At 31.9% G+C, this 24,062-nt stretch overlaps 1 protein-coding gene across 1 annotated transcript; it reads right to left on the reverse strand.

Annotated features, from left to right (window-relative positions):
* Window positions 1–1,393: 1,393 nt before the first annotated feature.
* LOC134244301 (DNA replication ATP-dependent helicase/nuclease DNA2-like) lies at window positions 1,394–23,515 on the reverse strand. Its single transcript, XM_062726559.1, is given in 33 exon segments — window positions 1,394–1,556; window positions 1,659–1,805; window positions 2,146–2,337; window positions 3,831–3,923; window positions 4,375–4,455; window positions 4,841–4,952; window positions 5,129–5,215; window positions 5,867–6,060; window positions 6,267–6,395; window positions 6,504–6,619; window positions 7,477–7,525; window positions 8,122–8,174; window positions 8,336–8,415; window positions 8,527–8,652; window positions 9,198–9,341; window positions 9,578–9,706; window positions 10,094–10,158; window positions 10,318–10,366; window positions 10,879–11,086; window positions 12,547–12,664; window positions 13,448–13,528; window positions 13,733–13,775; window positions 13,896–13,961; window positions 14,811–14,930; window positions 15,261–15,346; window positions 15,834–15,896; window positions 17,764–17,788; window positions 18,104–18,265; window positions 18,620–18,691; window positions 18,804–18,881; window positions 19,950–21,598; window positions 23,303–23,338; window positions 23,447–23,515. Coding segments are annotated over 33 exon segments (4,728 nt in total). The 5' UTR covers window positions 23,477–23,515; the 3' UTR covers window positions 1,394–1,511.
* Between the last annotated feature and the right edge of the window lie 547 nt (window positions 23,516–24,062).

A 24,062-nucleotide genomic window follows, 5' to 3' on the forward strand; every position in this document is an offset into this window, starting at 1 on the left:
ATGTTCATTATCTTAATATTTTCATTCATTCACTGACTTTGGAGTCTGCCACATTAATCATTTCTAATAGGGCTTAGAGAAGAATTGCACTTTCAGCTTACAATACAGATTACCTTAGGTCAAGAATGTAATATTTCTTCAAACAATTTTTATACCCCCCGCTTGAAAAGCGGGAGGGTATATAGTAATCGGTATTTCCGTCCGTCTGTACGTCCGTCCGTCCGTCCGTCTGTCCGTCCGTCCGTCTGTTACGCTTCTGGGTACCCATCTCTTATCCCCAACTCCTCTCATACCACTGAAGGAAATTTAATGAAACTTTCACAGAATCTTTATTACATATTGCCATTGTGCACCTCCTATTTTACTTTTTGATCTGACATATATTTTGGATTTTCCAGAGCAAAACATGGATACTGCCAATATATTCATATGGGAGGCGGGGGGTATCATTTAGTGAGCTCATTGCTCACAGTACCTCTAGTTTGGTCTAAATATGGATAAAAATGTAATTTTTATAGTATTAAGGATATCCGATCCTCAGCCAGGAAGGATAACTCCAAAAATTAATATTTTATTTGTAATGCATCAAAATGAAGCTTGAAAATGAAATTTTTTCATGCAACAATTTTCATTTTATTCAATTTTATAAGATTCAAGGTTTTTGGAAGTCTTAGAAAAGGTTTTATAAAAAGTTGAAATTTGTACCCTATAAAAGGAAAAAAAATAATTCAGTTTTAGAGAAATAAGATTTTGTTGAATCCAGCCTTAGATACCAATGCTTATTAGCAAGATATGAAATAAGAAGTGATTTGTGGTGTCTTGCAATGATAGCAAAAGACTTTTACACTATGTATTATAGAATACATGATGGAAAAAGAAGACAAAAAGTACCAAATAAGGATAAAAATCATAGCAATTTCTCTGAATGCCTGGATACCTATAGTTTTTTAACTTAAAATATATTTGTTGATCAATTTACAATTAGAAAATGCATCGCTGATATTCCAATTCGTTTTTTGTGCAAAAATATTGGATATTTGACAATTTTCCCTATATAATGTGATTAACTTTATTTTTTAACGTTAAAGAAATACTGTGGATAAATTTACATTACTTTGTGGATTCAAAGATACTTTTATGAGTATTTTTGATTACTTAACTGCTAATTTTATAAACCTGAGGATCGGACTACCTTAAATACATTTTCTTTATTATTAGCATGGTGGTAATTTCTCATTTTATTTGAAGACACACTTATAATATTTGGTACTACCTACATACAGTTTAAAAATTTCCTTTCTGCCATCCAAGACTTTCTTAGATAACAGATTGGTGGTGGGGGTGTTTAAATAAAATAATGAACTCGGATGAGAAAAATAAGTTATTCCTTTATTTCATGAGTTTCATACTTACATCACATGAACATTGAATTGACAAAAATTGTTCAAAACTCACAATGATTTAATTTCTTAAATTGATAAATGAATGAAATTTGGCACCATATCTGAAATTCATTTCCTGAAAGACAAGTGGGCATCCTGAGGTAGAGATATGATCTGCTTAGGGTCAAGGTAAAATAATTTAAAGTATATTTATTTTTATATACAGTCTTACATATTCTACTGAGATATCTGAAAAAAAACCATCAAAAAGGATACACAGTCTTTTTCCTGGAGAAGCTTGATCACTGATTCCAATGGAGGATAACTTTTCAAAGAGTTGACATGCCCAACCAGTATCAACATTTTCTTTGCTCTTGTTAGAGCAACATTCAGCCTCCTGATATCTTTTAACAGCTCACCTGACTGAAAATTTAAAAATAAAATCTTATTAGGTACTTTGAACTCACAATTCATATATAATAAAACTAGGACTAAAACAGCCTACATTTTCAAAATACAGTACGGTAAAGTCCTTCATTTGGGACTTCAACTTGTACTTCCTTATAATCAAATTTCTTCATATCCAAAATATATACTGTAAAGTCTCTTGGAGGATTCATAAGAATTCTTTATAAATGAGATTTACTTATAAATGAGTTCTTTATAACCAATTTCTACTGTAATCCATTACACAATATTGAATTTAGGACAAGGAAATAAATATTAAAAGTAGGAAATAATGAAAAAGCAACCAATTGTGAACCTTTGTTTCTGCATCTGTTGGAGAAGAAAAGCTTCTGGTCAATGATATAATGATGACATCCTTGTCTCGACCTTGGTACTGATCTACTGTGTTGACCTCAACTTCCTGTTTGCAGGTTAAATGGTCACGGATCAAAGTCACCTGCTTTCTATAAGGAGCAATTACCCCTATATTGCTTTCTTTTACACCAATCTGAATTCAAAAAGAAATAAATCCAGATAAAAAAAAATAATTGATCAAACTGTATAAATAACTAAAAGACTGTAGCTCTAATGCTAAATAAATTGTACTTATAACAAAGCACTTGGACTTGAAACAAGGAAATAAGCAATAAACAGATATAGAAGAATGAACCTTGGTTTATGATTTTTTTTAATTTTACAGACAGATATACAGATAACAGTCACCTCCTCCTTGTTTGAAATCACATACATGCCAACTTTTGAAAATTCCCATGGGGGATTTAGCGCGTGAAGACAATTTTCAAAGATTTAAATTCGCGACATTTTATCGTGAAATTAAATGATATGAAATGATCTTTTTTTTTAAATTTATAATATTAATATCACTTATCAATACAACTTAAGGATTAATTTAACACAAAAAATAATGTTTTAATTTCTTTCCAAAATTGAAATATTTTTTTCTAAAAAAGGTGCCTCTCTCACTAAAGAAGGGGTATTTAGTTACATATATAAACAATATTTTTTTTTCTACCAGGACACATATTTAATTTAGTGAAAAATTGAAAATTGTACAACTTTTAAATCATTTTTTTTTCAAAGGCTAAATAATATATGAGGTTTTGATACTGCAAAGTCCTGTTTCTGGAAACATTTTTGAGATTTTATATTTATATTTCAATTAATTAGAAATTCTAATAAGATATTAAATTTACAGAAATTTATACCACCTATCCAAAAGAGAATTATTTTTTTTTTTTTTACAGTCATGAAATTTGTCAGGCTTGATGCCATGTGGGTATTTTCTTAAGTCATGCACATATCTAACATATTACTTTTGGGAGAAGGGAGGGAAAAGAAATTCTAATTGACATACCCTTGGTTGTTTCATCTTAATTTTTTCATAATATTTTGACTGGCAAACTTTACAGTATTTTTCATGATAGGTAGATAAAATCAGCAGCTATGCTTTGTAGTTTTCTACTTTCGTTTTCAAAAAACGATCTCTTTGGATTCCGATTTCATGGTTTGATTAGTATTTTATTGTCTTTAATTTATGTTTTTAATAAAAGAACTAACAATTATCAGGTTAACCTATGTGTTTCACCTTGCATACCCCTTAAAACTGACAAGATAATCCCTAATTGCCCCAAGCTATAAGCTACTTGTACCTGGACAACTGCGTGTGTTCAAGCGTGAAGTGATTTCCTGTGGCTAATTAACATGATTAACACCTGGTTAAATGTCTGTGTGCATTGAATAAACAAGTCTGACATTGTTATCCCGACTGTCAAAATTCAGCGGTAGGAAAACTTATAAAATCGGAAATTTTGGTGACTTTTTTTTTCAAATCGGGAAATTGGGGCAATTTTTCTCTCACGATCGGGAAAGCGGGATGAAAGGGTAAAATCGGGAGGATCCCGCCTAAATCGGGAAAGTTGACATGTATGAAATCAGTCAAGTAAAACTGGAATGAAAAATAAAGCTGTATTTATATCATACCTTAACAAAGGATTGTACCAGACAGGTAACAATCTGAGCCTCTATGACATTCTTGATTAACCCTGAACTATCTCTTTCTTCTTGTGCTGGCACCTACAACAAATGAAATCAATATGAATTCTAGATGGATAGTTATTACAACCAACTCATGAAATAAAATATTTATTGTAAAATCTCATATGTTAGTGGTATGAAAAGATCTACGAATTTATATCCTCCAAAAAATGTTTTGATATTTTCAAATAACTCCCAACTTCTTCAAAATTGAAATCAAAACCCACCAGACCAATGATTTTGTTTGATTAAACACGGTGACAAAGTGACAAAATATCATTTTGATATCTTTCACACTGTGACAAGATATCACTTTAACTTAATTGCAGCATTTCCCTGCCATAAACATAATAGTACATGTACATTTTCTCAAATTGTTCAAAATGGCATGTTATATAACTGTTAGTTACAAGTAAGGCAAAGATTGCCTATTCAGCTACAATATATTGCCACAATTTACATGAACCACTTTGAAAAGTGTATAATTTACCTTATCCGTGTCCAGAAATACTGCTGCCTTATAAGGGTCATCTGACAGAACTTCTCTCATCCAGCTGTACTCCTCAACAACCTGTAGAAATTATTTTTTTTAAATTTTCAGTTTATTACCAGAGAGAAGTTTTAAGAGTTATCAAATGACAAGACCACCTTCAATAAAGAAAGTTGCATCAAAATGTACATGTAAAACTTTCTTAATATGATGTAAAGTGCAAATTTTGAAAGGAACAATTTTGCTAACAAGTTAGACAGAGCAAAATACATTTTGGGTGTGTTATGGGTGTCATTTCTCAATTAAATCAGCATTTTCCCCCTGCAGTTTATTTTTCTGTAAATAATATATCTTTTATTTCATAAATATCTTTTCAGAAAGGATTGGTTTCTTTATTACATAATCGTCTTTCTTTATTTTTAGCCAATTATAACAAAAATTCTATCTTCATTTTTGATAAAATTACTTCATTCACAAGGCTGCTTTTAAACCATTTCAATCTGTTGAAGGCAACAGCATCATTTCCACACTTAAGACATCCATTGTAGACAAGTGTATTGCTCAAATACATAATGTCTCTGAAAAATATTGAAACAAAATATCAAGCATATTGAAACACAGCAAAATGACCATTTTACTAATGTTAAACTAGCTGAAATAAAAACGTAGATTGGATCGGAACTCTGAAAAACATCAGAAATGGGATTAGGTGCCATAAACGAGAAAGCAAGAGAGTGAATTGAAATGCCCATACCTGTTCATTCTGTACTGTAGATTTAATTCAAAAGTAGCAGATCCATTTTGTAATCTAACAAAAAGGCTCTCATCCATACCCAGATTTCTACAAAAAGGAAGGAAATATTCACCGATTAACAGAAGTGTGTCCAAAACTTACATGCGTACATGTATGTGAATGATATAAATTTATATTACTAAATGTAAAATCTGTAAAGTTGATATCAACTTTTTCTGTATGTTTTTATCCTTGTTATTTCCAATCCTGGAAGTGCTGAGTTTTAAATAACAAGTTTGACTATATCAAATGTTTCTGCAGCAGTGAGACACAGCTAATGAATCTTACTGTATTTTTTGTTCTATCAATGCAAGGACAATAGCATCTATAAAGGACGGGTGATACAAACAAAAGATGAATATCTGGATAAGTACATGTATATAATTTGGGTCTATTTTGATTGTAAATGATGCAAATAATAAATTTCTAAACTATTAAAAAATTGCAAAACATTTTATTCTAAGTTTTATAAACCTATACAATTTTTTTGTCATTTTAAATCCCATTTTAGCGAAAGTCTGAATGAAAAAATAAAGCTGTGCAGTTAAACTTGTTCATTTTACTTATAAAAACATGATTTTTTAAAGTTATATTCAAGATATTTGATAAAATTGCAATGAAAGTTGCATTAAAAGTTTTTTAAAATTTTCCAGTCAAAAATTAACATGCAGTGAAACAGCTGAACAAAGAAAACTCTACCTAGCTTCCTTGCTCTGTACAACTGGTGGCAGCTGTTTGGGGTCACCCACCAAGACGAACCTATCAGCGAAGAAGAGGGGCGCAAGGGAGGCGGGCTGAAGGATCTGAGAGGCCTCATCCATTATACAGACGTCAAACCTCCTCTGGGTGAAGACCGGGTGGTTCATCCCTAAAGCTGTGGTAGCAACCACTCTCTGTTGAGCAGAATATGAATCACACCAGAGGGTAAAGAGGATCATCACCAATGTTCATGAATTTTAAACATCAGCTTTACCCACAAATTTGATTGAAAAAATGTTAATTTCATCTACATTTTTTTTTAAATTTTTGGATTAGCTTCTTTAAACTTATAGATATAATATATATAATATATATATTTTTAATACAGCTGAAAACCTACTTGTGAATTGTAGAATTCCCTCAGGTCAGCCACATTAGAGATTTTTTCTGTCAACTTCTCTGCTCCGTAGGGCTGTACAGTTGGATGAATTTTATTTTTTCTCCCAAAGCGTAAAAAGTTGACTTTCTCCTGAAAAATTACAAACTCTACATTTGTAGCTCAAAGGGATAGAATGTGACATTAAATACATATTAATGAATCAGCTTAACAAACAAATTAATTTTATTGACAAATTACCTTGAGGAGTTTGATGAGTATGTTGTCCACTGCTGAGTGGGTGTAGCTGGTCAGTAAGACAGAGTGTCCTAGGAGGGTCAGGACCTTGACCAGAGCCACAATGGTAGAAGTCTTACCTGTCAATCAAAATGTCAGTTCAATCTGTGTTAATTCTTAAAATTAGGTAACAGATACCACCGGGTATATCCAAACAAGTGGGATGTTTTGTTTTCAAATAAATGTTGGTAAGCAAGAGAAAGGTTCGAGGTACCCATTTTCTCAATTTAAGAACGTAATCCTTGCACATCAAAACCTACAAGAACATGATTATTTCAGAGTGATTGCACAAACTGCAATTCCAAATGCTCTCCTTGTGCATTGTTTCATTTCAGAGATTTTAATGTCAAAAAATCAAGGTTTAGAAATTACTTCAAACCTTGAGTTCGTATGTAAAAAAAAATAATTTTTTTTTTATCATTTTTTATTTTACTGTTAAATATATGTTTCTATATAAACATTTGTACAAAGGGTTTAAATGAAATTCTTTGACTGTAACGAAAAAAATGTTGTGTCCAGGGTGTATGCAACATGTTTAAAGTTAAAATACTCTTAACTAATAAATACATGTAACAATCAGTAAAGAATGAGAAAAAAAAAATTTTTTATTAAATGGTCATAATTTATTTTTCAACAGTTTTGTTATATATTCAGCAGGGATTTTAATTGAATAAAGTAATTGTAATTGTGTTGAGTGTAATTAATTACATTTTTCAAAGTAATTGGAAGTAATTTTACTCCTTAGATAATGCTTCCTTACAAGTAATTGCAATGTATTTAAATACATTTGAGAAAAGGTCATGTATTTTCAATTACTTTTCAAGCCTACATTTCAACATACTTTATATCCCAATGAAAGTTGGGATATATTTAAAAAGGTGTAAATTCATACAGCCTGAAGTTTTACTTTCAAATAAATGTTGGTGACAACACTCACCTGTTCCCGGGTACCCCTTAATAAGAACATAATCCTTGCACATCAAAACCTACAAGAACAATGATTTCAGAGTGAGGCACAAACTGCAATTCCAAATGCTCTCCTTGTGCATTGTTTCATTTCAGAGATTTAAATGTCAAAAAATCAAGGTTTAGAAATTACTTCAAACCTTCATTTTATGTAAAATAAAGAATGTGACAGATATTACTGGTTTTATTTATAGCAAAGGAAGAGAAAAATATGGATTTGAGAAATTGAAACTTTACAACAAACAAATAGAATAACCATACTTGATAAAATCTCTTGTATGTTCTTAATGTATGTTTAATTTGTGTGCCAAGTTATAGTGTGTCACACTCAAAACTGTAAAGGAGTAGCATTTTGAAAGAATTTCACAGAAATTTTATTTGTTTAACCAGTGTGTCACACTCATTATAAATCAAAAACCGATAAACAGAATTATGTATCTTGGTGTAGTCTACTTGTGTGCCAAGTTATATTGAAATCAGACCAAAAGTAGGAGGAGTAGCATTTTGAAAAATTGTTTACATACCCAAGAACAAAAACATTACCATCGCATAAGCTCTTCTGGTCTCTGACCAGTAGAGCTAAAAAAAAGTGTGTTTTTTTAAAAAAAAATTTTACCTTTAATATTTTATAAAAATAAAACTTGTTTAAGGGTTTAAAAATGTCTTTAATTACATTTGAAAAAAAAGTAATTGAAAGTAATTAATTACTTTTGAAAAAATAACAATGTAATTGTAATTGCAAGTAAAAAAAATTATCATTTTACACATAAAGGACACAATTCATCTGAGTGAACAAACCAGTTCTAGTAACCAGAGTATTGATCATGTACCTTTTTCAATTTCTCCTTTAGACATTTTTAAGATGAATTCTGGCTTCTTATTTTCAATAAAAAGTTCTCGTAACCTGCAACTAAAAGAAAAGACAACACAATTTACATGAGTACATAATATATCAATTTATCAATATCACTATGTACATAAAGCAGAAATAATATCTAAGTGGATTTATTCCTATACATACCTGACAGGCTCATCATAAAGAAGTCGAGACAAATTAGAGTAAAATATGGCTGACGTGTTATAACTGTCATATCTGTCTAAACGGAAAAGGTGAGATTTCAAGGTCGTCAGCCTCTGTAACCCTTCTCTGAAACAAGATAGGAATATATCAAAGCCTGCAATGGTCCTGAAATGTAGTTTGAATCTCCATTAGTCAAGGTCATGACTTTTGATCATGACATGACCTCTTTTTTAATTATAATTGATAATTTTCAAGCTCAAGATGGCTTTCAATGTTCCTCTAAATAAAATCAGGGTTTGAACACATCGTATACACTTATCAGTGACTTAGGTCTAGCACCTTCCATTCCCCAGATAACATCACAACCAACAGCATATTCTTCCTACTTTGTATTGAAATTTTGTTCACCCTGCAATATGTACCTAACAATACACTACCAGATAACACAAAGTATAAGCAGAATTTTTAGCGAGGATTTAATTTTGGCATTATTAGCGAGCTGAGATCGCTAAAATTGAATATCACTAAAAATTAATTGCGTTTTATTTGTAATGGCTTCTTTAGTGAACTATTTTAATCACTAAAATTACATCGCTAAAAAAAGAATACCAGTTTTTAAGGACAAATCGCTAAATTTGCATCTCGCAAAAATATCTACTTATACGGTATACCTTTCTGTCAGTAGGACTACTTCTTCCTCTGTAATGTCTATTATACTGCCAGCACACACTGCTACAAATTCTGATTTCTCTGCCGTCACAATTACATAATCATGCTTCAAAATTCCCACCATGTTCAGGGGAGGACTACCTAGTCTTTAAAAAGAAAGCAGAGAGTTTGGAAAAAAAATTACATGTACTACAGTGTTCAGCAAACTAGAATTTAAGATAACTTAATTTGTTTGATAATATGCATAAAATCTATGAGTAAAAATAAACTGGTTTTTGTTTAAAAGCATAATCAATCTACACATAAATGTACATGTATATGACTAGAAGTGAGCCTTATTTTTCTTGGTCACAGCATTTTCTAGCCAAAAGTGATAGTTTACCCTGCTTTTCGATGAAAATGAATGAAGACCACATCCTTGTCCTCGCTGTTTTCTGTTTTTTCAGGTAAAACTGTCAGGTGACTCAGACAATCGCCTTTCTTCTCCCTATAATAGAGACATTTCATTTCACTTCAATACCTGCACATGCACTTGCACAAAGAGCTACTTGTACTGCATTTCAATGAATACAGTCAAACTTTATTATCTTAAAATTAAATGGAGCCAAGGAAAATTTTAATGATATCCAATGATTTGAGGTACAATGGTTAAAACACATATTTTTTTGTACATAAGGCAAAAACGGCCTGAGACTTCCAAATCATTTTGACAAAGATAACAATTTTCAAGACACTGAAATTTAACTGTACAATGTATCCACAACTTTCATTATTTTCCACAATATTTCAGAAAAATAAATAATTTACTATTTAAAATTTGTTTTTACTTTTAATTAAAAGCACATGAATTATCAATAAAGTACACAAGACTTCTAATATCTCCACTTAGAAGACATACACTGTATTTAGTGACACTAAATGTAAACTCTTTCTGAACAGCATGAACCTCTCTGTTCGATAATCCTGTCATGCACCAGATCTAACCTTGATTAACAGATTGACACAGATTTCAATGATCTGGCTTTGTTCTATCATGATCCAGCAGCAGACACCAGTGGATAAAACAAAAATACATCATATGTCTAAACTGGCTGTGTTAGGTGAACAAATATATATCTGAACCAACTTTTGCATGGCATGGTTATCTGACAAAGCTCGATTCTCGACATTTCTACAACAGTCAACATCATACATGTTTTATATAACGTCAACCACAAGCCCTCTTTATGCAATTAATCTTTAAGTTATAGCTTAAAAGCATATTCAAGTATTGTAAACTAACTTTTATTAACACATGCAACTATAAGGCCATTTCTTTTTGCCCAACTCCCAAGAGATGAATTCCATTATGTATGCTCTTTAACTTCGCAATGAAATATCTAAAAACACTGTGAGCAATTCATTTTGCTAATAGCCTAATCATTTGTAGAGAATGTTTCTTCAGTATATGATAAAAATTAATTTTTACTTAATTTGATTTTTAATAAGGATACAACTATATTTTTACATTTTTTAGGATTATGAAATTTAAAAGATGTTTTTTAAAAAAAACACTAATAATAGTTGGTTTACAGTATGCTCCATGCATAAATAAAATAATGAATTTTCTTGCAGCATAAGAATAAAATAAGTTTCTAGGAAAGAAAGAGGTGGGAATAAGACCTGTCAGAAAACAAACCCTACTTCTGATAGAGAGCACAATTGAGAAGCTGAGGACATTTGGTACAGGCTCGTGGGTTGTTAATCGTTTGCGGGGGTATAATAAAGTACACAAGACTTCCAATTTCTCCACTAGGCTGTAAGTCACTAAATGACTGTCCTCAACACTACCTTTCTGAACCTGTCATGCACCAGATTTAGTAGGCCATCTCATTCCTCAGATTGATGATACCTGTAACAGTTAGAGACATTGAACTATAAACAATCATTATTTCAAGGTAAACTATGTGTTATCAACATCATACATGTTTTATATAACGTCAACCACAAGTGAGCTTTTTATGCAATTAATTTTAAGTTATGCTTAAAAGCATATTCAAGTCGTTGTCAACTTTTGTCATGTGCGAGAAATTTGAAGTCCATTTTTACCTTCTTCTCAAATAGAAACACTGCGAGCAATTCATTTTGCTAAGCATTTGTAGAGAATGTTTCTTCATTCGCGGAAATTAATCATCGCTGATTGATTTTCAACTGACGAATCGTGAATAAAAGATGACGTGAATAATAGTTGGTTTACAGTATGCTCCTGCATTTAATAGGGCTGGGATAATTATGATATTAGAGAATATATTGCATTTTGACAAAAAATCTTCTATCGCAATACGACCACTGATATAGGCAATATATATAGGTTAAGGAATTTTGTCATTAAATATAAAAATGGACTTATAAAAGTTTGTTATTAAGCCAAACAGTAAGTCAGAAGTTGTTTTGTGGTAAAATTTCAGAGCATAACTTAAATGAAATCAACAAGATTTTTTTCCGTGTTGGTTACTTATCATAGTTGTGTACATTCCGCATGTAAATTAAGGTAAATATAGTTAGAAAATGCCATTTTTATTACATTGAAAATATTGTAATACATATCGCAATACATTTAAAAATATCGCAATATATCGCAATACGAATTCTCAGGCCAATACCCAGCCCTAATAAATAAAATAAAGAATTTTCTTGCAGCATAAGAATAAAATAAGTTTCTAGGAAAGAAAGAGGTGGGAATAAAAAAAACCTACTTCTGATAGAGAGCACAGTTTACTGAGGACAGTTCTGATCTGATCTGTGTTTTTTCCTAGCCAATTGCTCAGGTGAGCGATGTGGCCCCTGGGCCTCTTGTTTTTTTTAGAAATAATTTATTTAGAGCAATATGTCATATCTTTTCAATGTCAGTCTTTAAATATTCAGTCATGGCTATTTCATATCATTATTATATCAAGACCGAAACTGCAAATCTAAAATAACTGTCCAAATTTTAAAAATAAAATAGTGTAAATCACTTTTTATTGCCAAATGCTGGTTGACAGCTTAAAATATCATTCGAGTAATTACGTGAGACAGTGTGCTTGCGAAATTTAAATTCTCGCATATAATAGTTATCAACTTTTCTTTTTTAAGATAATTTATATAGAGCAATAACCACAATTTGTGAAAATTTTCATGGCTATTTCATATCATTATTATATCAAAAATAAGGTGCAAATCTAAAATAACTGTAGTGAAGCCTTCTACAGTAGGTACATGTAAATGCTTTTATTAAAAGTTAAATTAAAGAAAGCCCAGAGTACATCATTTAAAAGAATTAATGCTGTATCACTGCTGTCTTTTATGAAGTTTGTACACCCTGTCACCCACCCCTCTTGTTGATGTGATCCACCTCTATCATTTTCATCACTGGCTCCTTTAGATACAGGAGGAGACCTTGTTTAGGATCCTGACGTCTGTCTGAACTCATCATGCTGTATAAGGTCACCTAAAAAAATCACCAGAGAATAACAGGTAAAACTACACACTGTAAACCAACATATATTTAATTCACAATGCTGGAGTTTTGAATCCATCTGCCACTACTAATTTTCATGACTCATTCTGCATAAATACACTTTTGAGTTAATTGTCATGGCCCAACAATGTTGACTCTCCATTATTTTACAGAATAAGTGCAATTAAACATGGTTTTATCACGCAATGTTTAGAACAAAAATTTTGCATACTCCATATTCTCAATGCTTCAGCCAAATTAACTGAAAAATGTTTTATATATAGTGTGTACGATAGTTAGTGGAAATTGATTTTTGAACAAGTTAACGAAGATATGAGTTGGCGCATTTCTCAATGCTTCCTATCTAATAAACTTTATCTATGTCTATGTGTGCAAGATATTTCATGTTGTACTTATATTTTTTACAGAGCAATACAATTAAAAATGATTTTATCACATAATGATTAGAATACAAATTTGACATACTCTGTATTCTCAATACTTCAGTCAAAGATTTGTGATAAAAGTAAACAATATATTTTCCATTAAAATGAGTTTAAAATTGAAGCCCCCCCCCCAAAAAAAATGGCAGACTTTTATTTTTAATTGAGTATTGACTGATGCAAACCATATGCTGAGAATAGTCTGTGTTTTGAGATGTGTCATATATTTTTGTTATTTATGTCCATAATTATGATATATACATGTACATGCTATGTTGAATCCAAAAACTTTAAAGTTTTTAATAATTTAACCACTTTCACAGTAACATACTTGGCCTTTGTGCTCCATGGAGAAACTGGCTCTTCCTGTTTTTAGTTCCAGAGGGACAGTAGCTCTATGGTTCTTATTCAGCTAAAACAGAATCGTGGGATGGTATATTACAATATTAAAACAAACATTCAAACTTTTACAGAGTTTAAAGAAAGTGGACCTAAAAGTTTTACAATGAAAGCTGTAAATCTACGAAAATATTATCATTCTGCTGTTAAAATCATATTAAAAACAAGTACTTATATTATAAAGGAAAACCGATAAGCAAATACAATACAAGATTACCGTAACATCCACTGTCAAATCAATTTTGCCTTTAACTCCAAACCTAAATACAAAACGATATCTCCTCAATAGACAGAACATAGTTATGGATATGTAATTCAATGTATTGTAAATTATCTCCTTCTCAAGAAGGAAAGTGAAACTCTTGTTCAGAAATTAATACCTTGGTGACCAGATGTTTTCCTCAATGTCTCGAACACTGCTGACAGTAATATTACCAGACGTTTTGCTGCAATACAAAATCCAAAGATGTAAGTACCATTATTACCTTATTTAGCTTTTTAAAATCCTTTATATAGAGTATTTGAATGAAATCCAGTCTAAGGATATAAACTGAGGACCCCCTCCCCCACCCCAACACACAATCTTTATCATACTCTGGGATATTTACCACTTTACTTCTCTTCATACTTTGAATGTACTCAGAATTATTTTCTATTCCTATGCGGCTATGCCCAAATCATGATCTGAGTGTACTCAGACTCATTTCAAAACTTTAAGCTCCCATTACATTCCTAGTTTACTTAATATTTTTGTCTTCGAGCTCTCAATAAGTATCCCAAGTGTACTCACTATGTACACTTTTAACCTCTGATAAATAAACAAACTTACAATGTAGCATAATTCCCTGTTTATTAGCTCTCATCACAAACTGAGTGTACTCAGAGTATTATAGCATCAATCTGAGTGTATTATAGTGTATTTTCATACCTTTGAGTTTCTTTGATACTCAGAGTGTATTTTCATACCTCTAAGCTATTACTTTGAGTGTACTCGGTGTATTTTCCAACATTTAAGCTCTTATAACTATTAGCAGATACTCAGAACTCAATGTATCTCCCTATATTCAAGTTTTTCTAAAGCTGAGTACTCAGTGTACTTTCCTACATTTAAGCTCCTATAACTGTGAGTGTACTCTGACAGTGCATTTTCCTACCTTTGTATTACCATCATACTTTGAGTGTACTCAATATTTTCCCTTAACTTGGAGTTCCTATCATACTCTGAGTGTACTCATTATATATTTTTCTATTTTTAAGTTCCTATTACTGTAAGTGTACTCAGTGTAAATTCCTACCTTTGAGCTCCTATCATACTCTGAGTGTACCGAGTATGTTTCAGTAACCAGCTCTGTAAGGGTGGGATATATTTTTTAATTTCTTCCAATACTTGTAAATCTGTCACACCATTGCCATACCTAAAAAAAAATTTTTCAATTGATTTTTTTTTTAAAAGTAAGAAGCTGAAATGTTCAATTGTGTACTCTCTTTGTAGATTTTATGACGGAGGACAGGTACAGAAAGAAATACACACAGGTCACATGAATGATTAAGGTGATATAAAATGCATTGTCATAAGTCCATACCATTTGCAATAACAGACTGTCCATCATATTTTACTTTGAAAAAAAAAACAGAAGAAATAGGCAAATTTTCTTTCACAATCCTGTATGATTAAACAGAGTTTATTTTGCTAATTCAACGACAGAATAATTTTGTTTAATGAATTCATTGTTATCCTAACTTACATTTCGTGGATAAATTTGCTCTGTTTCATTGTGTTTTCTGCCTCTGTTGTGATTTGGTTCTCTTCATACAGCTGTTTTCTTAAAACCTGTCATAAAACATAGACAAGTTACTTGCACTAGCTTAAAAACTGAGTTGTATATTAGCCAATATTTCAAACCCTCAGAGATTTTGAAGTTTTTTTCTTATTCCTTCAAATTCGGGATAACTACGTTTGAAAGCCTATTAACTGTGAACTCCAATTGTCAACATTTGCCCAATCTTTAAGGTTACGACTAATGACAGGGAACAAAATTTAGTATACAGTTAAACCACATTAACTTCAACCCAAAAGAATCAGAACAAAAACTTTATCTCAATTTAACATATCTATGGTATTTGATATATTGATGTTGAAGATCCCTAAGAAAACTGTACATAACAATGCTTGTTTGTAAACAATGAAGTACAGTGGCTTTGTTGTTCTAGGAACATTTGCAAAAAATATACTTTTGTATTCCTATACATGTACTACAGCGTACAGAACATTTCAACTGTTAATCTGGTACATGTGTATATATCAAAGGAGAGATTACCTCTTGAAATACTGAGTGGATGATGCTGCCATATAACATCTGGATGTTTCCTCTGTCACAGCCCTGAATAATAATAGGTCTTTTTTTATTTCAAGTATATTTTTCATGTCTGTAGGTCCAACAAAATGAAAAATAAAGTGCCCCGCCACAGCATGATACGCCCGTCAAATATATTGTTCAATAATCATAAATTGGTTAAGGTGCAAGAAAATCAGATAACCTTGATTAACAGATTGACCCAGATTTCAATGATCTAATTTCCATTTCTTATCATGTTTAAAATATTGTACATACATCTCTAAGAGACTTACAGTGTAGGAATTAATTATAACAAATTATACATCATATAATTCTAAACTGGCTGTGTTAGAACTTAACAAATATCCATCTGCAGCTTATATTGTTTATTGCATATTTAATGGAATAATGGAAATGCTACAGTCTAATAAAAAAAATCAAAAATATATTATTCTTTTGACTATAAAATTCTAAGTGAGGCATGGTGACTGCAATTTGTTGCAAATATATAAAAATTGAAATGAACCCCGGTAATTTTATTTCAATGAACACATGTATTATTAGTTTTCATTATATTATACAATACTAATTTAGTTTTAATCACACATTAAACATCAATTTGTTTTAATTACATTACTCCAATTGAAAGATCTTTATCTGGACTATAACCATCAAGAACTCTTAATTAACACAAGCAACTATGAGGCCATTTCTTTTTGCCCAACTCCCAAGAGATTAAAGATAAAGATAACAGCTGCATTTACAGAGATAAACTCATTAATTTCTCTCTATTTCTGCTATCAAAATTCTTCTTGACCAGTGCTTGATAATTATGCCCATGGGACAAACTGAATTCCTCCTCTCAAAACATTAACATTTGTTACAGATTGCTGTTAAAGAATATGATGAAAAATAAGTTTTTACTAAATTTAACATCTTTTCATAAGGATTAGTTTTAATTATATTATACAATATTAAATTAGTTTTTATCATACACTGTACTTTAAAGCATCAATTTGTTTTAATTACATTACACCAATTGAAAGATCTTTTTCTGAACTAGCCATCAAGAACTCTTAATTAACACAAGCAACTATGAGGCCATTTCTTTTTGCCCAACTCCCAAGAGATTAAAGATAAAGATAACAGCTGCATTTTCAGAGATCTGCTCTACCACTTAGCGCCTGACAATAAACTCATTAATTTCTCTCTATTTCTATATATGACCAGTGCCTGATAATTATGCCCATGGGACAAACTGAATTCCTCTCAAAACATTAACATTTGTTACAGATTGCTGTAAAGCATATAATGAAAAAATAAGTTTTTACTTGATTTAACATTTTTAAACAAGGATACAACTATATTTTTACATTTTTTAGGATTATGAAATTTAAAATTTTAAAGACTTAGTTTTTTTAAAAAAATCACTTAAATTAAAGGTCACAGTGACCTTGAAATAGGCCGCGACACACCTTCTACCTAAGATGCATAAACTGGCCAAGTTTGATGACTCTGAGTCTAATAGTTTTCTAGTTATGGGCCGGAAAGGATTTTTCCATATTTGGCTATAACTTCTTAATTAAAGGTCAGAGCGACCTACTTTTTGTGCGCGACACACCTTCTACCCAAGACGCATCAGATGACAAAGTTTGATAATCCTAGGCCTAATAGTATTAAAGTTATGAGCCGGAAACGAAAAAGCTAACAGACAGACAGATGGACAGACGCGAAGCCTATAACATAATACGTCCCGTCTGAAGACGGGCGTATAAAAATGCAACAAATAAAATTCTCCAATAAATCTAAAGTTTGATATTGGTGAAATGCATACACTGCATCACATGGTATTGTAAAGTTCTTGGCATAGATTTTTTCCCCTTATTTTCTTATTTAGAGGAATTATCTTTACCTTGAATTTGTCATTTAAGATGGATCTGAAATAAAGGAAAGGAAGAAAAAGTTTAGAATATTTCATTCACAAAACAAGAGTTTTTACATTAACATGACTAAAATCAGAAAACATTTTGGATTAAGCGTAGATATTCAATTACATCTGCTTAAAGCAAGTGCAGCAAAGGGCACAGAGTTGCCCTCATACTGAGATCTCTAACATATGACATCAGAGTCTAGATGTACCAAATCTCATATGCAGTTTGAAAAGTCAAATCTAAATTAAGAACGAAAATGTATCTGTGCTTCTCCTAACGGTCCAATTGTCAACATGTACACAATTTAAGGTAGTTACTTACTTTCTCATGCAGAATATACTAGACACCACAGTTGTCCCTGACAACAGGAGATCTGGGTTAACTATAACAAAGCCTTCTTTGTCTGTGATTCTACAACTTCCATTACTGTCAAACGTTCCCAGGATGTGAATTGTGTCTCCCTCCTCAACATGTGTATCTGACCTTCAAAAAGAAATGAGCATTCTGGGAGTATTTTTCACATACACCTTCGTATGACTACATGTATCTCCCTATGTCCACTCAAAGAGTATTCCAACAAAACATTTCTAAGAAACCATACATTTGAAAACTTGCAGCTGGGGTTTCAATTCTTTAAACATTATGAGTATAAGTTTGATCAACAATGCAAGAATACATGACTTTGAAATTGAATTTTTACATATGGTCAGCATTGTAAGTGTAAAAATACAACTTACATTTTTAAAACAGTTTTTGAAAATACAGCATGGCCTCAGATCTGTTTCTGTTGAAACAATGATCAAGTCACTCTATTGAAAGAAAGATGAAGTCACCTACCAAAATCCACAGAGTACACATGTCCTCATTTGTTCAGTGTCATATGCCTTTACATTCAGCACTATTTCATGACTGAAAAAAATCCAAATTCAAAAACAAGTTTTATTTCATTCATTTTATAGAAAAGAGAAGCATAAATGTTATTTCATAATTTCAAAATTAAACCTTAAATGTTTGTACTTACTTGATATGCTCTTTCCTCACAACAGTGTGCCTTCCATATTTCGTACACATTGGGAGTTCTGTTTCAGTATCTATTAATCTTAGAAGTAAAAAATTCCAGTTTAAAAAATGCTAATCCACTTAAAATGCTGATAAAGATTACATAAAATGACAATTTAACATCATTTGAACAAAGAAAATACAGTAAAACACACATATAAATAGGCTCCAGGGACAGGGGATTTTGCTTTGTTATGAACTTTATTCATTATATTTGGTAGCTTCACATTTTGTTTAAAACCAGGGCTGTGTACCCTTCCATCAACATTTTTATCAAATTGGGAAAATTTTAAACATAATTTCATGTATTAACACCCTCCCCCTCCGGCAAAATATTTAATCATGAAAGCCATTTATCACTTTGAAAAGTATACTTGAAAAGCTGAAATTTACAGGACATAAGTCATAAGGTCTAATTAAATCTATATTTAACAGACCAAACATTTACTTACTAGGCAGGCATTTTTTTTATTTTCATATGATACAGAGACTAAAATATGTGGGGAGGGGGTGTATTTCTTACTGTTTAATTGCATCTTAAATAAGTCAAAAATTTATATTATAAAGAATAATTTTATTGAAATTATCAAGTTTCTATTTAAAATTTTCCTTTTAAAGGTAATATCATAAAATTGCCTAGATCTACAATTTATTTCTTTTTTCTGGTCATTTAACACATGCAAATGAAATAGATAGCATCCATGATTTTATTTTAGCTTATAATTCACTTTGAAATATACAAAAAAATGGTTATCCTTGTTTAATAATAAAACACATAACAAAGACCTCTATTCCATGACCGAATTAGGACGGTCATGACAGGATTTTGCAGATTTGTTATACATCACTGCTAAATGGATCAAATAAAGGATGTATGTGTGGAAAATTAGGTGATATAAACGTGAAAACACGTTTTGGGGAATTTTAAAGTATGAAATTGGGAAAATCTAGCACTTTGTGCCATTGGGAATGGGTCCGATATTCGGTCCAAATTTGAGGGTAGTGACGGCCCTGAAAACCCTAAGGAAATGCATGAAAATCACTTTGCTATAAGTGTCAATTCATTATAAGCATATTCTCTTGTGTATAACTCTATACATGTACTTACTTGTTCATTTTCACATCTGTTTTGAATGGTGACAATGCATCTAAGCCTTCACAAAGACTGTCATCCATCTGAGTCTGGAACTCTTCAATGTCATCCACCATTGGAGGAGCTTTTGGTATCTGGGAAGCAAACTCCTTAATGTTTTGTGTAGCAGTTGTAAATTTCTCAGAATCTTCTGGTGTTCCAACCAATTCAATATCCATACTTTCTTTGTCCGTGTCTTGAAATTGTTCTCCTAGAATGGAAGTCCAGGAAGATTTGAGCTTCATAGATACTGCAGTGCTAGGTGTGGTTGAATTTGGGGCACACGTTTCCAAGCATTGCACAGAAGTAGAGTCTGCCCTAGCTGTATAAAATTCTGCATGGACTTCCTTATCTAAAGTCTGGAATAAGACCTGTTCCTCTTTTGAAACTTCTGCATTCTTTATCAACACTGGGCTCTTCTTCTTTGAGAGGGATTTTCTGTTCTTCAATTTCAGAGTTGTCAAGGGGGTATTTTCATCAACAAACATCAAAGGTTCAGCACTCGTTTTGGTATCCAGCTCTCCCAGTAACTCTCCTAAAACATCGTCATCAGCTGTTGTCACACTTTCATTTTCACTTTTCCTTTGTGCACTCATGGTTAATTGGTAATTATTCACAGCTGATACTTTTGGTTTTATTTTTTTCCGTTTTTCAATAGGTTTTACATTGCACAGATTGCGCTTAACTCTAGTTTTATCCATGACATCATTGCTGTCTTTGAAATCCTCCTCGGCAGTGACTCTTTTGTATTCAGGGGATTCCCCAGTCTTTGACATCCTCTTGATGGACGTTTCATACAATTTAGTGGGTGTCTCTGCATCTATTGTGATCAAACTGGAGTCACATATATTCTCTGCATCACTTTTAATACTTTCTTTTTCTACTAAATCTTGATCCTGCATACTTTCTGAGCTTTTTCCGATCTTTGTTTGGCCAAAAACCTGTGATTCATTTTCCATCGATAATCTTGAGTTATCAAAGCTTTCTTTTAGACCTATTCCAGAATCTCTGTTGTCCACCTCAATGGTTACATCTTTCAGTCTCTCATGGCATCCATCTCCTTCAACCTTCTCCAAATTTTCACCAGTTTCCTTTTCAATGATATTTTCTTTAACATGACTAGACAAAGATATTGACACCAAACTCTTCCGAGCTCTTGATAACCGTTTCTTCTGAATTATCTCTGCTTTTGTCAGACCAGGTTTCTTTCCTACTGCTGTGGTGGATGTCAAAAAACTTCTCCCAAAGCCTTTCTTCCCCTTAGACTCCACCTTTGAATCTTCCGGTGTATCAGGAATCATGATTTCTTCACAGTCACTGATCGAGTCATTCCTCCCATCTCCCACCCTACAGACAGCAGGGCTTTTGAATAACTGAGTTTCCGGGATTACAGTTGGCTCCTTATGAGGTATATCTCCCTCCCCTTTAGTTTTTTGGGGAAGCCCTTCATTGCTTTGAACTGAGCTAGACTTAACACTTTTCCAACTTGTGGCATCAGTTTGATTGGTTTTTAGAGATTCTGTGGACTTGTTCTTTTTGAGGGATAATTTAGACGCTGTTGTGGGTTTGTTTCCAAGAGTTGTAAATAGATTACTGGTTGCTGGTTTACTACTAGCATTTCCTTGCTGAAATTCATATTGTATTTTTTGTTAACAAATAACAGTCAGGGGTGTGATTGAAATCCATCATTTTTAAAAATGATGATTTTCAGTCATTAAATTGATTTTTAATAATGATGGAAATTCATCATTTTTTAGTAAAATGATGAAAAACAGTCATTTCTATTTTGAAATTTATTTTAGAAATAGAGTTATCTCTGATTTTAAAAATGACTGTTTTTCATTATTTTGTATCAAATTGTTGGGTCTGGGCACACTTAATTATCTCATTAGTTTTAAGGGGCGCACTAAATTATTTTGGTTTCAATTACTTGTCAAGATGTTTCTCTACACAAGGGTCTATGGCAGGATAGTGTACTATATCTAATTACTGTAGTAAATGGGATGAGAAAATTGACTTGAGAATGGAAATATGATGTCATATTTACAAAAATCAGAAAATTGTGTACATTATATTTTGACCATTATCCATCATTTTCAAAAATGACTGATTTCAGTACCACCCCTGACTGAATAAACATACTTGTATAATATGTATTTTATAAAAATTACACATTTACATGTATTCCCTTTGTTGTAACAATGCTAATAGCACATAATTATTGTGATGTCCCTGATAACAACTTTTATAAGCTGCAAATTCATTTTGAATTATAATAAAAGTATCAATATTCTTTGTCTAAGAAAGTACAGTCCTGTCTCCTTCAAGTAAACTTTACCTTCAAAAGGGCTTAAATAAGCCCATATGAATTTTGTCAAGAGCCAGGACACACTCTCAAGAGTAAAGAAATCTCTGTGCCATTTACTATTATTATACTTTCATGTTAAATACTACAATCTGATTGGTTTAGACGCAGTTAACAATCCGTTCTATTACCCTCAGTCGTAGCAACACACGTGGCAAGGGTAACACAACGGTAATGCCACATGTGTGGAAATTATGCGCGTACGGTTCACCGTAGAATTCTCAAGACGTCTGTTGCACGTTTGAAAGAACCGGTATAAACTTGACTTCAGTAAAAGCTTGTCTCCGATGTAGCTTTCTTGAAAACAACAAACGACAGACGAAACATGCTTGTGAGTGCAGAAATAATGAACCTTTAGATGATAAAAGAGTCTTAGAATATTAAATTAACAATAAAGAGGTCAGTTAAACTCTTTCGAAGTAGCGGGGAGTTTGAAAGCTTTCTAAACGTGAACTTAAAGACGATCGTCGATTTTTTTTTTTTTTGCTGACATCCTAAATCAAGAAGACATTCAGTATAATAAAATAAATGGTGCCTGTTTTGGAGGGTAACAGTTGAAATTGGCACCCCAAGGAAAACCATTGTCAACCTCCGCTGACGCGTCGGTTGACAATGGTTTTCCTTGGGGTGCCAATTTCAACTGTTACCCTCCAAAACAGGCACCATTTATATAATGTAAGCTACCACTATTTTTCCCTAATAAAGTATTAAATGACTTGTTTGGGGTTATTATATATCCTTGAGTTTTAAGCAGTTCTCATCTTAAATATAAATAAATCTCATGAAATGATAAAATATTGATAACATTCTCATTTAATGATAAAATATTGATAACATTATCATGATTCTATTACCAGGACAAGATCAGTGGTCAGCACAGACAGATATGGGGTGGGGGGGGGGGGGAGGAGAGAGGGAGGGGGGCAAGTGAGATTTCTATAACCTTTGACAAAAAATATATTACCTGAAAAAAACTTGAAATCTTCTTTTGCTTTTCATCCTATCAAAAAAAAATTAATCAATCTGTTAATAGATTAATCATTACAAGTATAAATTTCATTATATCTGTTTAAAATTAATGTTTTTATCAAATATTAACAAAATATACCTTTACAGGTGTTTTCTTGACTTTTCCCATGCTTTAAAATATCACACTCCTCCAAACATTTTCTTCCTAAAATCATGGGTTAAAAATTAGTTCAGTAACATTTCATAATTACGCCATTCCTCATATATACTGAAAGGAAAAAGAAACGCATAATTTACTTTTAAATTAAAGTAAAACTATTATTTCGAAAATGTTTTCCAGTATTGTTATCAAACATTTTAATTCATCTTTAATCTACAAGTTACCAAAATCTTGTGTGACTTTGACTGATAATTCCTGAGTTATTGAAATTGATATGTCGATACCCCCAAAAATTAAAATAAAAATTCTCATCATCTCCCTTGCACATTGGTAACAACATTGATTTTCCTGTGCATTGAGTTCACCAGAGCATTTATCTTTCTCATATGATTATTATTCAACCCTTCCGACAATAGTCTTAATGGTTGAGAGTAGCTGTATTACGGTATTCCAAAGCCAACAAATCCCCCCCCCGCCAAATGAGTGCCATGAATTTTTGTTTTAGAATAGAATTTACAGAATCCAGCTGGTTTGGTACACGTGAATGTTTGTGAGAAAGTCTCGACAAACACTGGCTACATTTTCCCAGTGTGAA

This window comes from Saccostrea cucullata, unplaced genomic scaffold (assembly GCF_032062105.1).
Source record: "Saccostrea cucullata isolate Sc308-1 unplaced genomic scaffold, CSIRO_AGI_Scuc_v1 ctg330, whole genome shotgun sequence".
Classification (NCBI taxonomy): Eukaryota; Metazoa; Mollusca; class Bivalvia; order Ostreida; family Ostreidae; genus Saccostrea; species Saccostrea cuccullata.